This window comes from Halyomorpha halys, unplaced genomic scaffold (assembly GCF_000696795.3).
Source record: "Halyomorpha halys isolate HHAL.00 unplaced genomic scaffold, Hhal_1.1 Scaffold1129.1, whole genome shotgun sequence".
Lineage (NCBI taxonomy): Eukaryota > Metazoa > Arthropoda > Insecta > Hemiptera > Pentatomidae > Halyomorpha > Halyomorpha halys.
Genome location: NW_027105263.1, coordinates 137,585 through 156,404, shown reverse-complemented (window position 1 = coordinate 156,404; position 18,820 = coordinate 137,585). Strand labels below are relative to the sequence as shown.

The following is an 18,820-nucleotide window of genomic DNA, read 5'->3' as shown; positions in this document are numbered from 1 at the left end:
CCACACTTTGCCCTTTTCATGTCATCTTATATTTCTACTGCTTTTCCACACTTTGCCCCTTTCATGTCATCTTATATTTCTACTGCTTTACCACACTTTGCCCCTTTCATGTCAACTTATATTTCTACTGCTTTTCCACACTTTGCCCCTTTTCATGTCATCTTATACTCTTATGTTTAAAATATGTTTTAGTTTTCGTATCTTGTTTTTAGCCCTGATGACAACCGCCAGAGTGGGATAAAATGTTGGTGCATGGTAAATAGTTTTGTACTATTTGAGCTACTTTTTTTGACCACAAGACAAGACCATTTTCCTTCAATAATTACATACTGTCAATTATTAAGTAGAAGATTACAAGGAGCTCACTCAATCAGACTTGACACTGAGATTGTTTAGTTACTGTAATCTCCTATTAACCGATCACAATATAAAAATTTTCCTCCTAGGATTGACCAGTGTTCCCCTCACCACTTCCATTTCATCTCGCATCACGAAATCAATTTACTCCAGAATAATTTTTTTTTTCTTGAGATGTATAAAGATGTTTCACTTCATAAATTAATAATTTTAGTCAATTGTTAGCATATTGCAGCCATGTATACTATATACTATTTTATATTCAGCTAATGTGGGTTTCTGTTTGATGATCACTATTTTTCAGCAGCTAAGTAACTAACATGAACTAAATATTTTATAATTTATAAATCAATTACTTAAGAGAAAACTATACCATAATTAATTGTAGGAAAAAGAAAACTGAAACTTCTGATAGCTCCCTAAGCATTAAGGATGACGAAGGTGTGAAAAGTTTCAATGGAATGACAACTCTCTTTTCACAACTAGAAAAAAACTTGAAACTTTTTAAAAATCTTCCGGAATTGAAGCTCATAGATAAGTATGCACTGTAAGTTGCACTGTAAGTATGCACTGTAAGTTGGTTAAAGTTACATTTAACTAAGGCTTATTTTAAGTTGAATTAAAAAAAATTAAAAAAGTAGAAGTAAAGTTGAGTTCTCTGTCTTCAGAGGTCAGCATTCTTAAAAATAAAGAGAAAAAATGCGAAAATAAAAGATAGGAGGATGTACTTTCCTTTGAGTGTGAGAAGCCCTATTTGTGTAAAAATTAGCCCAGAGAATATTAAGTAAAAAGTACTGGAGAAAATAATTGGTGTGCAGTCTTTTCAATATTAACTAATATATTACTATAAATTAATTTTTTTTATTTTAAATTTTTTATAAACAAAAAAAAATTAAATACTGTGTCATTATTTTCACCAATATTAATACAATAGTCAAAATAATCCATCAATAATTTACAAAAGTACTTACAAGGCAGGTATAATGAAATATTAATGTTTAAACTCTCATTAGGATAATGGTTACTGAATGTGACCTGCGTTTCCAATAAACATCTGTGCCATGGAACATAAGGGAATGACTTAACAGTACATAAGAGAGGTTCCTTTCATTATCACATCTAAGACTTAGACCACACATGGATTCGTATGCCCATGTACAACAGTGTCCTGGAGTTGCTTTAATGATAAAGGTCCTCTATATTGAGGTATAACAAGGTCCTGTAATTTGTTTTAATGATATAGGTCCTGTATATTGAGGTACATTGGAGTACTGGAATTTGTTTAAATGATATAGGTCCTATATACTGAGGTACAACGGGGTCCTGGAATTTCGTGTTGCATTTTTGTTGCAAATAAAATTCAACAAACTTAACAAAACAGACTTGTAAAAGGATTATAACAGGCTATTGGAAATGGAGCAGCCTACTCATTATAAAATGCTTTCTCTTTCTCTTGAAGTAATGATTTATTTGAAATAAAGCTTTTTGGAACTGACAACAACTAAGTTCTGTCTCTGTTTGGGTGAAAATATCACTGACATTGCCTTAACAAAGGAGAAATTAAAATAATAATGGTTTACTCATTGAAAAACAGTCTTTTATCAATAACCGGCTCTCATCATTCGGATCAAACTTATTGATTTCTTAATGATTAATATTTATTACAATGTAAAAGAAACTTAGTTAAAATTTTACAATTATAATTTAGCACTCAGATTAGGTCTTAGTTAGACCAACAAGTGAGGCAGAGCGCAATCATTCAACAAAAGTACGTAACTTCAACCATTGAACATCAAGTTGCACAATTTGCTGAAGTAAGTAGAGCTAACAACAACATTGACAAAATTGATGGAAAGGAATTATAAAGTAATTTAAATAAGTAATTTAAAGTAATAAAAATTACATAAATTTAATTTATTCATTTGAATTATTAAATTATTATTGAAAACATTTTTGAAGTGATACATGAGTTATTAACTCTATGTTAATTTATTTTTATTGCACATAGTTAAATTAATCTTTTGTATGAGACTATATCCCCCCCTACCATTATCAACATTTAAAAAACTAGCAAAATGTTAAAAATAACCATGTAATAACTAATACTATTAGTTTATAGTATAGAAAGCAGCCACCAAAGTGATATTGAAGATGTGAAAAGCTGCATAAGAGCTGAAGTAGGTAGAGATCATTTCTCGGTAAAGGTGAAGTATATGCAGAGATCGGTGACAAGAGCAAAAGACCAAAAGGGAATATGAGAATAAGTATAAAATAAATGCCTTAAAAAGGCCAGACATCCAAAAAGAATATGAAAGAAAAATGGAGGAAAATCTAGGAAGTGGGCAACAGGTAGAGGAGGAAAATATCAAAAATAAGTGGGAAACAATAAAAAGAGCTGTTCTAAGGGCTGCTAAAAAAATCATAGGAGAAGAAGAGAGGAATAAGAACAGCCACTGGTTGACCAAGAGTGCCTAAATTCTGTGGATGAAAAGAAAAATCCCTACATGAGGATGATTCAGAGAAGAACCAGGTTAGCAAAAATATGTAAAACAGAGAGAAAGGGCAAAAAAAAAAAACTATTCAGAGGAAAAAAGAGAAAGAAGATCTAAAGGGTATTTTTCGAAATCATCTATTATTATAGATGATTTCCAGGGTGAAAATAGTAGAAACTTCTACCAAAGGCTGAAGATGCTTAGAAAAGGATTCCAACCATGAACATCACTCTGCAAAGACAGGAATGGAACTCTACTGGAAGATAGAGAAGAAATCGCTGAGAGATGGAAAAATCATTTTAGTGAAATACTTAACCCCAACCCAGAAAAACTTCAATAAATTTCATAAATTATAGAGAATGATGCAGACCTACAATTGCCAGACCCAGAGGAAGTAGAAGACATTTTAAAAAAGTAAAAGAATAATAAAGCGCCCGGATTTGATGGGATTCCAGCTGAGATGCTTAAATATAGAGGAGAGAGGCTGTATCAAGAGATTTATGATCTCATTCTGCAAATCTGGGACCAGGAAGAAATGCCTAATGAATGGCACAAGGCGGTCATTGTTCTGATACACAAAAAGAGCGATAAACTAGAATGTCAAAATTACAGGGGAATTATATTACTCAGTACGCAATATAAGGTGTTATCTGTCCTGTTATTGAAAAGGTAAATGGAAATATCAGAAGAATTTATATGTCAATATCAAAGTGGATTCTGCCCTGGGAGATCAACTATTGACCGTATATTTACAATCAGGAACATCGTAGAGAAGTGCAAAGAGTGGAATGTTGATTTACACCATCTGTTCATAGATTATAAGCAGGCATATCGATAGTTTAGAAAGAAATGAGATCTATGAAAACTTAAAGATTCTAGGTTGACCAAAACTTATTAGGCTGGTGAGGATGACCCTGCAAAATAGCAGATGTGCAGTACAGGTTCAGGGGGAAGTTCCGAAGACTTCGGCATCCAAAAAGGAGTCAAACAGGGGAATCCATTATCCCGACTGTTATTTAACACGGTGCTTGAGAGCAGCCAAAATAAAGGATAAAGAGTGTATATGCCGAAAATGTTGTCATAACAGGAAAGGGACGGCAAGTGGATGTCTTTTACGAGGTGGAATTAGTTTTGAAAGTGCGGATCAGTTTAAATATCTTAGTACAATTTTAAGTAATGACAACAAGATAGAGGAGGAAATAAGGACAAGAATTGGGAACCGAAATAAATGTTACTGGTCGCTCCTAAAGGTATTCCAAAATAGAGGGACACCCCGAACCCTTAAAATAAGGTCATGTAGGGTAGCGAGCCATGGACCCTAACCAAGCAGCAGTGAGGTTGCTGAGTACATGGGAGAGAAAGATTCTGAGAAGAATATATGGCTCAACCAAAGAAGTAAGTCACTACCACATAAAAACCAATGCAGAAATTAAGGACCTTTATGGGGAACCTGATATAGTTTCTTGTATCAAAAAGGGGAGAATAAGGTGGATGGGCCATGTTTAACGCAAGGATTACAAAAGACTCCCAAAACAAATAATGGAAGGAAGGTCAGAAGGAAAAAGAAGAAAAGGCAGGCCTAGACCACGATGAACAGACAATGTGGAGGAAGACCTAAAGTCACTGGGTGTGAGACATTGGAGAGGAGCGGCAGGGGACCGTGATGAATAGAGGAAAATTGTAGAGGAGGCTAAGGTCCTTCAAGGGCCAAAGCACCAGGTGAAAAAAAAATACTACAAATCTTATAGGTTTAATACTACTACACTGCCTTGTACAATAGTAACTTGTATTTTAGTACTTTTTAACTCCTGTTATATCACTAATAGTCATCCCTCTTATGAAAACAATAAGCATTAGAGTTATTACCACATTTTTCTATACTTGTATTTATGAACTAAAACTATTAGCTTTCATTATGAAACAGGGCCCAGGCTAATCTGGTAATTTAGAAATAATAAAAAAAAAAAATTTCCAAAAATAATCTCAAAATAAAAATATTACTAATCTGATTTAAGGGATTTGAAAAAGAAACTAGATCGTGAGCTTGAAGAATTAGATTTCACCATGAAAGAAACAAAAGCTACAATAATAAATACAAGGCGCCTTAAAAAGCAACGATACTATGTCAAGAAGGAATTAGCGCGCATGACAAAAAATCTGACTAAGGTCAAACAAGAAGGTATGTTGTATTATATGAAACATATTAAAGCGTATAATTTTGAATGATAAATCAAGTAAAATATCAAACAGAGAACCATTATGAATTCTGCCATTTACAAAATGAAAATTTATTTTAGTTATTTATAAATTTTAAATAAATTAAAAGTTATTTATTTTACACTTTATCTAAACTAATATTAGTTAAAAGTGAAATCTATTTAAGTTCTTTTCTAAACGTATTCAAATCAATTATTGCAATCAGAATAAATATTTGATATAGAAATAAGCTTTCACTTAGCAAGCCATATCCACCTCTTATAATTTTGTTTCACACTACCTAGATAATTATAACACTAACAAAGACATTTTATTGATTTGTGCACAAGAAATGACGTTTAGAAAGAAATAAAATATTAAGTAGCACTGTCACTCTAAAAACAATCAGATATTTATAAAGATTGCCTCATTGCTTTTCATCCTCCAATGGTTTCCCTTCTTGCTTTCGTCTATTAATCTTGTACACAATCTTCATTCTCTTCGAACCTTTATTTGTCACTAACAAAATGTACTAAAAGGGTATCCCAATATTGATAGATGCTTTTATATTATACCTGCCTATGCTGTTATATTATGCATATGTTATTTATCGTTGATAAAAAAGATGTTGGAGAATGACAGTTTAACACATCTCCACCGCATTTCATAGAGAAAAGCCTGTCTCACTGAAATCCACATGGATATTATGTTATTTTAGTTGGAGGGGTAAATATACATAGCCACAAAGGCACTTTGCCTCAGAATAATAAAGCTATTTTTCAAGGAAAAATCTTCATAATTGTCAATTCCTTCATTTGTCCATTAAGGATAATGTTTCAGTCTTCTATCCATTATCTAGTCCACCTCAATTTATTTAATGAATGTCATCTTCTTATATCAGGGACTCCATCAAATTTTAAAATTTGTTTCAACATTAATAATGAAATGTATCAAATAGAATGAGAAATATACTGGAAGAAAATAGAATGACAACACAAAAATAACAAAACAAATTTTAATATTTGATGAAATCCTTAATATAAAAGGATGAAAAATTAAACAAACTAAGACAGACAAGATAATCGACAGAATTTCCAAATGTATAGTTAAATAATATAAGAAAGGAATAGAGAAGTATGAAGAGTTTTTTCTTCAACTGAAATAACGTTTTTCTTATAGAATTTATTTATTATTATTAACAACCCTACTAAAAATACACACAATTAGTAAATGTGATGTGAGTTACATTTCAATACCTGAAACAATATTTAGGAGAATTTACCCTTGACAAAACTCCAATAAAATAACATAAATTAAAAATATTCCCTTGGTCTAAAATTAAATAGTGAAAAAAATGGTATTCTCTAACTACTACACTGATATACTCTCATTACAACAAAGATATACTAGAGTTATTTCCTGACTATCACAAAGGTATATTCCAACTACTACAGAAGTATTCTCCAACTACAACACAGGTATTCTCTAATCACAAAACACTTGACAACCACCTAGGATTCTCCAACTATTATACAGGTTTTTTTTTAATACCACCCCTTCCTCGAATATTAATGTTTTTTCCAGGAGAATGAAGAGGATTTAATGTAATACACATAACATTGTAAACTTCCAATCACCATATTAAAACTAGTTATAATGAACCAAACTGATTCATAGTACTAATACTGTTTCATTAAAAATATATGTATATGAACTAAGAACTGCAAGAAATGGAGCTAGTGGTCGCTGTTTATGATAAAGAGCTGTTAAGAAGATGGCATGTAGCAAAGAAAACAACATCCCCACATGCACTAGAAGGATTTATTAACAATATTGTTGTAAGTTTATCACCTGTTAACTAATGTATAATATCTGATAATATTTTATATACTCTATATTAACTATTCAATAGCAAAAATAAAATTATGGATGAATCATTCAATAAGATAGTATATTAGAAACGGGCAGTACATGATTACTTTTTATTAAATACTTTTGGTACTCAGCCTGTCTTGTGAGTATTTTTCAAAGTACTCAAGCAGTGTTAGTCAAATAAAAAATGTACTTGTGGTTTCTATTTGTCTGCCATACCCACCAATGATTCGCTATTGCAAGATTTGAGCCACCCGCTTGAGAGGAGGAATCCCGAATGGATGTTAAAGAACCAGAATGGATGAGGATTATGTCCAATCAGCCTAGGACTACTTCGCCAGCCTGGAGAAGACAAGAGCACAAAGATAGAAGTTGGAAGAAAATGCTGAACAGGGACAGAAGATCAGAGCAAGTGAAACCCAGAACCAGCAGCTGACGAGAGGGCCGCAAGTGTCATGGATGCGGCAAACCACCTATGAGTCTACCAGCTAGAAAGGTGACTGGAACCTGATGATGGGCTGTTGCAGCATATAACCATTCTAAACACGTAGTCACAGGGTTTGCCCCATTCAAAATTCTTTTAAGGATGTGGAGGCGTCGATGGGACTACCATGGAAATTTGCCAGGAGAGGATAAAATGGCCGGCAATGTGATGGCTTTGCAAAAGTTATGGGCCAAAGTCATGAACACAATTTGCAGAAAAAAAGTAGAAGAGTGGCACAACATAACTTGAATGTCCGAGACCTGGATAGATAAAATAAATATTGAGACGGTGGTATATAGGAAAGTGGAGATTAATAGAGGGAAAGAGCTACATAGGTATGAGGGCCGATTCAGAGTGATTGCCATTAGAGAACATAATATTGTTACAATAGAAAGCGTCAAAGAACCTAGAAAGAGGAGAACTGTCCACATTGAACAGTTAAAATTTCCGGCAATCACAACATGGTGTATTCATATCACCACAACCAGATTTAACTACCAGAAATGTAGTAATAAGTTACTTTATTTTATTATTTTGTTTTTTAGTTTGTTTGTGAATTTTGTTTATATAAATTTCAAATTTTTGGGTAAATATAATTCTTTTCATGTTCTTGTACGAGAAGTTCTTTTCTGCTATATTTAATTTATTTATGTTTATTATATGTATGTATATTTTTTACAGTGTTACTGATACATGTATTTTTCTTTTGTATATGAAGGAGTTTAGGAGGACTATATGCTTATTATTTACAGGCTATAGTTTGTTGTAAATAGTTATAAATTTTTGTTTTATATTATTATATAAGTTTACAATGATTGTTCCTAAACTGGTGGAGGAGTATTGCCTGAGTAAGATAACAGCTGACAGGCCTATCAGTCGATTGATGTGTATAGAAGTGCTGGACTGAATAAAGCCATTCTATTTCTGGAACCCGTGCGAGTCATTTCATATATATATTGTAATATCCCCTTTTTTTAATCAATAGTTGATTTTTATATATAAATGATTTTAGGTATGTTTTTATTTTATGTATAATGTTTCAATATTGTTCATTTGTTTTGTTGAACCAAAAGGCAAGCTATAATCAATTTTCATTGTCTATAATAAATACGTTATCCAATACAAAACCAAGATGGCAGCGCGTGTCATCCAAAAAGTCTGTTGAATAGCGGCCATGTTGAGCAGATTCAAATATTTTAAAAACTTTATTTAACTTTCCATCATAATAGTTACAGTAAATTTAAGAAAAAAATATAAGTCAAGAATAAGTGTTAAAGAATAATGGTCATAAAGGAAATCATAGGAGAAAACTCAAAACTGTAGTGCTACAATCGATGTTGAGAACCAACATCGATAGTAGGGGAAGGAAGAGAGCTTGGTTTTTGGAATCAGTCACTCAATGTTAGGTGAGATAGGGAGGACGTATCCTGGATGCAAGTGGTCATGAATATCTTTTGTCACCCTCAGTGGGACATCTAGAGAAAGAAGACATTAAAGAGTCGTCCGAGAAGAAAAAGGTACTATTTGTTTGGACTCATTATAACACACAAATATAATTACACATTTTTCTTTTTAAATAACTAAATCAAATTAAATTAATATAAATAAAAATAAACTTCAATCTTGAAGATAAACTTGAGAATCTTCAAATCAATCAGTAATATTTTTTTTATGCCAGCTTCACTGCCATTACATGTATCAACAGACATCTGCCCACTTTCTTTCTGTTTACACTTACAGAAGCAAGAGCTTTCTGTATGGTGACATTCACAGTTACATATGACTGAATATACTTACAAACAGCCTTAGCCTTTAGTGGAAGGTATCCAACTACCATACCAAGTTTCATTAATTTTTATAGACAATATAACTAACAATATATTAATTTTCTTAAGGAGATATACAGTAACATCGTGTCTCTTAGAAGAAATAGGAGTTTAAGAGTAAAAGATTCAAGAGATGCCACTAAATAATCTGAACCATCAAACCTGAAAATTGGTTAAGCCAATAGCTTAAAAATTGCAAAAAGCTACTAATATGCTTCTGGCTTTGCCATAGTCGGGTAATAAACCTGAGTACAAAGTCAAAAATACTGATTTGATTAAGACCATTTTTTATTATAATGCACAGTGAAACCTACCTAACATTGGTATATACCACAGGTATTCAACATCAAAACCATACAAAAAAAAAAATTGTATTGGAAGAAGATATTTGACAGTATGAAGTACGAGGGTGGTTTGAAAACTTCTAGGAATCACCGCTAGATGTCAGTGCTAGAGCAACGAGGTTCCTGGGCAATAATCACACATCCTTTGTCAGTGAACAAGTAGCGTGAGTAGTAGTGACGACTCTTTGTTGTTTTTTATGTAGTGATTTGTCACAATGGAAAAACTGAGATTCCAGCAGTAATTAAGTACTTTGTAAAGAAAGGTATGAAAGCAAAGGAAATTCATACCTTCCATCAGGAACACACTGTGGGACTCTGCTCCTTCATACTCAACTGTTGTCATGTGGACCAGCAAGTTTAAATGTGGTCGGGAGAGCTTAGATGATAATCCGCGCAGTGGACGGCCAAAAAGTGCTACGATCCCAGAATTTATCGCAATGCACTTTTGCAATAATTCTGGGGTCGTAGCATGACAAGGTCATGAAGGATCGTTGGCTAAAAGTGCGTGAGAATGCTAAAGCTGTAGGGATGTCATCTGAACAAGCATATTACATTTTAACCAAAGAATTGGGAATAAAAAATGTATCCACAAGATGGGTGCCGCGGTTATTGACATTGGACCAGAAACGCACCAGATTGGAAATGTCCGAACAAAATCTGGCCCATTTTCAGCGCAACCGACAAGATTTTTGCACCGGTTTGTGACTGCAGATGAAACATGGGTCCACTACTATAGCCTACAGACAAAACAGCAGTCAAAGCAGTGGAAACATGCTGAGTCACCACCACCAAAGAAAGTAAAGACAGTACGTTCGGCTGGAAAAGTCATGGCCTCAGTTTTCTGGGATGCAAAAGACATTCTGCCGATAGATTATCTTCCTACTCGCCAAACAATTATGGGGCAATACTACGCGAACCTCCTAGACCAACTGCAGGAAAAAATATGCGAAAAAAGGCCTGATTTGGCAAGGAAAAAAATCATCTTTCATCAGGACAACGCCAGCCCGCACACAAGTGCTATTGCCAAGGCAAAACTTCATGAACTGGGGTATGAATTGTTGCCGCATCCACCTTATTCACCTGATTTGGCCCCAGCAGACTTTCATCTCCTCCTCAAGCTGAAAATTTTCCTAGGTGGATGGAGATTTCCTACAATAGAAAAACTGACAGCTGAATTGGAGAGGTATTTTGTAAAATAAAAGCAGTTCCACCGAGGTAAGACACTTCTTTCTAGTAAATTCCGAGAACTTTTCAAACCACCCTCGTAGATTGTGGAAGATAGTCTGGATGGGGGGTCAATAAAGGTATCAAAATGGTAAAATAAAACTATTTATCGTTAACCAACCTTTTACCCCAATTCGTCAGGCTAAATGAAAAAACAAGATACAAATATAGAATTGACAAAAAATTAAAATAAAAAACAATTGTTAAGTTTATAAAAAAGAAATAATAATTTAAGGAAGAATACATGAAGGTGGACTAGAAACTAGTTATTAATAAATAGAACCAGCTGTGATAAAGTTCTAATACACAATACATACAATATATAGAGAGAGACAAAAAGGTTTATAAAAATATATTGAATACATATAAAAAATTTATTGAATAAGTGTATAAAATAGGATAAAAAAGACAGTAAAAAGAGAATATTTGTAAGTGCTATAGGGTGAAGATAAAAATAAATAGATATAATTTAAAACAATAATGAAAATGAAAACATTTGGGTGTCTACAATAGTTCAGTTCAGAAATGAAGTGAGACTAGGGAAGGGGAGGGAGGGGGAGTAAAGTAGTCTTAAAGTCGGTGCTAAATGTGTTTGATGAGGTTTAAGATGTGTCTATAAGTGAGGGAGATATTATCTTTGTCAGTTTTGTGATTGACAGGTTTTCTTCAAGATTGATATAGAGGGCCTCAGTTATTAGGCGTTTTTGGTGGTTGGGGACGGTGACGAGAATGGAAGCTCTGTCAAAATCAAAAGTATGGTCTAAAGTCAGAGGGTGCTCAGAGAGTTTAGAAGCTAGTTAGTTTTTGGAATTTATGGATGATTTATGTTGTGATATTCAGGCTTCTGGGTAGTTTTATGTTGTAAGCTGAATTATAATTAGGGGTGGTGAAAGGGATATAGTAAACTATATTGGAGCAGTATGGAAGGCTTATGGGGCCTTTTAAGTTTCTAAAAAGGTGGGAAAGCTTTTTATAGGATATTACACTTATATGTAAGTAGTGGATGGTAAATTGTAATGATTTTGATGATGATCTCTTTCCTAAGTACTGTGTACCTCTCACCACAATCAATCTTCATTATTAGACACCGTTTATGGAAAGGTAATTTTGGGAGATGGAGGAAGATAGTAAACCTATCTCACTTTCTAAAGAAGACAAAAGCTCAGTCGAAAAACCTGAGGATGAAATTGAAGAAATCGATAGCACTAATTCTTGCCCTTCATCCCACCTAAAGGAGGAAGAAGAACCTAATAAAGGAACATCGGAAATTCCTAAAGAAGTTAAAAGAAGTCCTCCAATTCTAGAGTTAGCTGTACCTCAGAAGCCATTGTCACCTAAGAGGCCAGAACAGCTAAATACTGTTTTATCCTTGGTGTCAGAAAAGCCATTTTCTCCTGCCGAAATCAAAGATCAGATCAAAGACTACAAAAATTGGATGTTGATAGTCGAAATGTAATAAATTTGAAATCACCAAAATGTTTTCATTTTCATTATTGTTTTAAATAATATATATTTATTTTTATCTTCACCCTATAACACTTACAAATATTGTCTTTTTTTATCCTATTTTATACACTTATTGAATACATTTTTTATGTCTATTCAATATATTTTTATAAACCTTTTTGTCTCTCTCTATATATATTGTATATATTCTGTATTTAATATCTTATACATGTACTTCCAGATTTATCGTATATATTTACCTATTGTAATATTAGATAGGATATTAGACGTTTTTGTCAGTTTACCTATCTATATATCATTCAAATTCTTAGCCTTCCTAAGGGTTAGTGGAAGATGTGGGGAAATTTTCTACCTGACTCTCCTTTCCTCACTCGTCATCTCCACTTCAATCTCACAGGTAGGTACTTCCCCCTATGTTTATTGGTTATTTTTATTAATTTTCTTCATATCTCCCTCTTTACCTATATTTATAACTATTTCTAACGATTATTCTTCTACAATTTATTAGTCTAGATCTGTATTTAGAACTTATCACACCAGAGCCCTGTTTCATAATAAAGTACAAACTAATATTATCAATCTTGTAGTTTTTACTTGATTCAATTTCACTAACTAGCATAAAGCTGACTTGTACTTTTATACTATTTATTTAACTCCTGTTATACCACTAACAGTTGTCTCCATTAAGAAAAATTAACTATTAGTGTTAGTACTTCGTAGTTTGCATAATTGTATTTATAAACTAATACTCTTAGCTTTCATTATGAAACAAGGCCCTGATTGTGTTTATTAGTAACTAGTTTCTAATCCACCTACATATATTCTTCCTTATATTATTTTTATAAATATATACTTTAACATAATATTATAAATACATAATTTGAAAAATAAACATAAAAAATTTGTCCTGATTAAAATACTTTATTGAGGGAGAGAAATAAAAATAAATAGAAACTAGCATTGCCTTTTTAATTTTAGGAATGTAATCTTTCCATTTAACCCTCAGTCAGGTGCACTACAAATCCTAACACATCCAAGGGCAACTCATCTGTGAGATTAAAAATAATATTTCGGCTTAAACCTAAGGAAAAAATTAATAAACTGAATTTTTCAATTAAAAAAGTTTATATTTGGGTTTCAAAGTAACATCTTTCTATTACCACATACATACTCAACTATATAAAAAATATTTAGAGGACATGATCGAGTACCATTCATCTTACAGATTATTTTGGAAATAACAAGAAATATAATTAAGTAAGAGGCAGAACATAAGTATAATGCAGGTAAATGAAAAAAATTAAGACTTAAGAAATCAAAAATACTTTTGTAATCCAGCCCAACACATCCTGTGTATTAAAACATGACAAAATGAAGTTAAGAGAACATTGAGGAGGAACCTTAAGTGAAGAGGGATGGGGAATTTAGTAGCTAAGAAAACATTGAGGAGAAACCTTAAGTGAGGAGGGATGGCGAATTTGGTAGCTAAGAGAACCCTGATTCTTTATGGGAGAATTCTGTCCTTGGTTGATGCAACAACTAACTATGCACTTTGTATCACAGGTTATTTGTGCTTCACCAATGGTTGATAAAAGGAAGATCCTATTTAAATGATCACAATTTCATCTTCAAAATAATGTATTGAAATAATAATAATTTCACTTACAAAACTTGTAGTGAATACACTTGAAGCCGATATAATATGAAAATTAATTTTGTTTTTAGGGTAAACGCCAAGCGGTGGATAATGTCTATAAAATGGCTAAAGACAGATTAGAAATTTTAAAAAGAAGTGGAAACATTACCAGCCTACCCGCTCTTGCTGACAAAATCCTGACTCAAGTCGGTATCACAGAGAAAGAAGAAGGTACTGTATAATATATATATTATACCACTTTGTCTCATTTAAAACATATAAATTTAAATAAAATTTTCAACAATTGGACTGGCAATTAAATTCAATAGGTTAAAAATGGAAAAAAGAAAAAGCGGCAATCAAAATGGCTCTGTATACTGATAGTATAACAGCAATATATCTCTTTCAGTGCATAATCAATGTAAACCAGAGACTTATATGAAGGGATTCCTAACATCAAGGTTTATAAAGCTAAAAATTCAGTATAGTTAGATTCAAGCAATTATTTATTAACCACTTTCTGAATAGTTTGGAATTTAAGCTGTTAAATCAATTAAGAAGTGAGATATATTAGAAATAATAAACATCGTAATTGCAATATGTATATAGTGTGTACTCAGTAATATTTTGAAAAACTGCAAAAGTAATGGTTATTATTGATATATAAAGGTTACTATTGTAAAAGTATAAATAATTTTTTCTGAGAGGATTTAAATCGAGTTGATTTAGTTAAATGCTCCCTATTACAAAGAGGTATATTTTTATTGAATGCTATGGCTAGTTAAAGAAGGGGATTTCAACAAATTTGTTGTATTAAGGTTTATCATTAGGTCAAGGTTTCACTGTATAACAATTAACAAAAATAATGGAATTATTATGGAAGTTAGCAAAACAAAACAAAAATATACAAGCAGTTGAAAAAAAGAATTACCTCAGGTGTTATGGTCCAGTCGTTATTGGGCAAGTCTGCCAAAACCGCATCAGAAAACTTGGAGCAAGGGATATCGTGTTCAAGTAAGAGAACTTCATTCTCAGTTTCCTTATCTCCAATTTTTCCAAGAGCTCGGACAAAGTGACCCTGATTTGAAAACACAAACTGATCTAAAATATCTTTATAAAAACCAATTTGACAGAGGTAGTGCAAAAATATGTGCCATAACCAATTTTACATATATACTACATAAATATGTGCATAACCAATTTGACAAATACAGAGCACAAAAATGCAGTATAACCAATTGCACAGATATACGGCACAAATAAAGAAATATAGACAGTTACACTAACATCTTGTGGTGTAAAAATAACATTTTTAATAAAATTAAGATATTAACTAAACAGATTTTTTTCCAAAATGATTAATATTTTCATTAAAAATATAGATGTCACATGAATTTCCTTACTACTAAGGCTCTTATAGCCAATTCAATTCTAATTCTTTCTGGGACCTTCACTAATATTGGCCCAATAAAGCTTTTCTTAGCTAAATAAAAGTTTCTTGTTTTTTTTTTTAGTTTAGTTTATCTTACTTGACAATATAACGATCCTTTAAATGAGCATCTGAAATGTTCTGGAAGATCTTTAGATTCCAAATTATTCAAAAAATCAATAAACCAAAAGACAATAGGTATCTATGAAAAACCGTAAAACAATTTTAAAATATGGATACAAATTTCAAAAAGCTGTACTTTTGTTAGTATGGGTCTGATTAAAAATTATTTTTGAAATTAAATTAACTTTCACAAGCCCACTTGGAAATATCATTAGAGGGGAAATCAAGGAGCTTTGAAATGCACAGATTTGTTTTGTTATAGTGAGGAGGGAAGGAGAAGCTAGAGAGGGGGGTGTCTGATCTACCTTCCCGATAGGCAAACTCATTTGAGACGTACTATACAAAGCAGTACCTCTGTTTTTTTAGAAAATTTGACTACCTTTCAAATAAACATACCGCTACTTTGCCTAAACTTTTGATTTTACTTTGAATTGCCCCTATTCCAACGATAGTACTGTTGACTGTGGCCCCCTAACAAACTATTAGTATTAGCTACCCCAGTCAACAGTACAATCTACGGAATATGTTGAACATAAAATAAAAAACTTTTCTTGTCAGGTGTGCCACTATTGCCACTACAAAGTAAAGCAAAGCAACCATATACATAGTTATCATAAAAAATTAAAAATTTTTTTGTTCATGTAGAAATGAAGTTCTTTTTTCTTTTATTATTGGTGCCATTTTGAAACTACCAAATTAATCAATTGTTTATAAAAAAATATTTATTTAATATTAAAAGTTAAATATTAATGTATTATCATGTATTTTTTTAAAGTATGATTAATAATAGATATTCTTATCACTTCAGTACAGCATATTCATATTTTTGACACTAACATACACTGGAAATATGTCATTTATTAAAAAATCTGGTACCTTAGGGACTATTAAATGTACAGATCTCTATCAGTGCGAAAATGGAAGCTTTTTGAATGGACCATAAAGTAGTTTATAATCATCATCTTGGTGGATATATCAGTTTCCATGATATTTGCAAAAATAAATCCACTTTCGAAAAATAAATTGATAATTTTTGATTTCTCAATACTTGAGAAAAGAATATTTTGGAAAAACTGTATCTTGCGAAATATTGAACACAAAGAGTTCTGTTAGGACTGAAATTAAAGCTCCTTAAATGTATTGTAAAGCAGTTTATAGGTCATCAGATAATCTTCACAATATAGATAGAGCAGTTTTCATATTAGCTGGAAAATCTGAGTCTCACAAAATATGGAACAGAAAGATCTCTAATAGGACTCAAATTTCATTTACTTTTATATATATATATTTTTTTTTTTATTTATAATTTTTTTTTGAGGTAGGTAGTTTTAAAAATATCGAACGCTCAATGAATAATAAGAGCTAATTTTAAGTTTTTTTCTTCAATCATAAAATGAACTTCTGGTGGAGTGTGCCCCTAAAATAGTTTAATAAGGGCATTAACTGTACTTTTAAAGTATAGGTAAAAATTAAATTATATTTTAAAAGGAAATGCAAGCTAATTTTTAGGAAATACAGCTCTCCAAAAAACATAATTTTGATAGGAGTGAATAATCAACAACAAAACTGGAAGATTTTAATGGGTAAAGTTTTCTTCTTTAAATAAGAAACTCAAACACAAAGAAAAAAAAGGATTCATAGGTATAAACCTAAATAAAATGGAGTAAAAAATTAACAACCCATTCAACAGATAATATTCGCACAGACAAACAGAGCAATGGCCAAAAATGTATTTTGGATATAGAGGGTACTGAAAAAATTACATGCATTAATAAATGAACATAAAATTTTTTACCCAATCACAGTATTCTCTTTACTGAGTTGGCAATTAAAAAAAAAAAAAAAAAAAAAAAGAACAACTTCAAAGAATTTTTTTCTTTTGATACCTTGTTAATAAAAATCTATTGCTCCTGGAAGCTGGAAAAGAGATCTAAACTACTCTACTATATGTGATTAGTACGTAGATGTATTATAGAAGATTAGTTTTTATTGGCAATAATTAGTTTTCAAATGATAATAATAAGTCATAATCTTTAATACCTGTGGGTACCTGGAATGTCGAGGCCATGCGTCTATAGCTACAACCAATCTCTGACTAGCAAGTTTTTCCCCTTGTCTTGTTTCGATCCTCACTTTAGGGATGTGCCTTTTAGCAGGAACAAATAAGTGATGAGTATGCTAAAAAGAATAACTTAAATATGAATATCATTCAATTGTTGCAAGATCATAACTAGAAACTCATACTTTTTAACTTAATACAATTGCAATGAAGTAAAACTTTAACTAGTAGGATCATATTTTAAGACCAAATTATTACAGTACAAAAGTTCAAATGCATCACTAGAAAAATCATGAATTTTGAGTTATATGTAATGTATAATTATAACTGTACTGTTTAACATACGTACTCCTTTGATTGGAGACAACTGCAAAATTCCACAATACTGCTGCCACTTCCTATGAATTATTGCAACAATTTTTCCAGTAACTTGCCTCTCTTGTTCATTTATTTCTCTTTCCACTTTCACCTCATCCTCTGCCTCTTCTGAAAATGTTAAAAACAAATTAACAGTAGTATATTCCTAAGAGATAATGCTGGAACAAGAAGAAAACAGACATTGCAAATGAACAAGACAAATATTATTAATTTTATTGAATTCCATATGAGAACTCTATTCTGAGGGTTAATAAATATATTTATATAAATGTTTTAATTTCGAATCAGCTATACCACCCTCCACTCCCTCACCCGCATCAAATCTGGATTATACATGTTGGCACCTGTTCCATCACATGGTGACTGCACTACCAAATGCTCCTCATTAACTGAATAACATCTGAAATTTATGATAAAAACCAAAGTACCAATAAAAAAAAAAAAACTGTAAGCACCTTTAGTTTGATGGCTTTATACATAATATCGAAGTTTACACCAATCTTAAAGATCAAATTCCTTCTCAATACCGTTCCCATGTTGTGTACCGTATCCCCTGTTCCACTTCTAATTGTAATGCATCCTACATTGCCGAAACAAAAAATTTGCTTAAAGACTGCATAATCCAGCACAAATATTCCGTCTTCTCCAGTACCTTCATGGCTTCAAAATTATCTGAACATAGCTTGACACTCAAACACTTTTGATTTTGACAATACCTCCATACTAGCCTCTGTCCCTAACCACGACAAATGATTACTATCCGAAAGCATTTTTATACAATTAGAAGCTTCCCCAGTCTATCACAAAACAGACAAACAAAACCTATCCCTAGCCTATTCCCAAATAATTAATTTATTAAAGCACCCATACTTTAGTTTATTTTATCTATCATTATCAATTTTTGATTTTATTTTTTATAAAAAAAAATTTTTT

General features: G+C 31.9%; 2 protein-coding genes across 3 annotated transcripts in view; one reads left to right on the top strand and one right to left on the bottom strand.

Moving 5' to 3' along the window:
* Positions 1-14,126, top strand: part of LOC106688457 (uncharacterized) — a 15,495-nt gene extending 1,369 nt beyond the window's left edge. The window contains exons 2-6 of one of the 2 annotated variants that reach the window (XM_024363195.2): positions 746-904; positions 4,865-5,028; positions 6,765-6,883; positions 12,574-12,659; positions 13,988-14,126. In XM_024363195.2, the coding sequence (XP_024218963.1) occupies positions 746-904; positions 4,865-5,028; positions 6,765-6,883; positions 12,574-12,582 (451 nt within the window). In that variant the 3' untranslated portion in view covers positions 12,583-12,659; positions 13,988-14,126. Of the gene's footprint in view, positions 1-745; positions 905-4,864; positions 5,029-6,629; positions 6,884-12,573; positions 12,660-13,987 lie in introns of those variants that run through there. The other variant, XM_024363196.2, reaches the window with a different exon arrangement.
* Positions 1-18,820, bottom strand: part of Dis3 (exosome complex exonuclease RRP44-like protein Dis3) — a 38,216-nt gene that overhangs the window by 10,672 nt on the left and 8,724 nt on the right. Inside the window, exons 7-9 of the mRNA XM_014432924.3 lie at positions 17,859-17,995; positions 17,491-17,628; positions 14,830-14,976 (exon numbers count right to left, since the gene is read on the bottom strand). Of these exons, the coding sequence (XP_014288410.1) occupies positions 14,830-14,976; positions 17,491-17,628; positions 17,859-17,995 (422 nt within the window). The remainder of the gene's footprint in view (positions 1-14,829; positions 14,977-17,490; positions 17,629-17,858; positions 17,996-18,820) is intronic.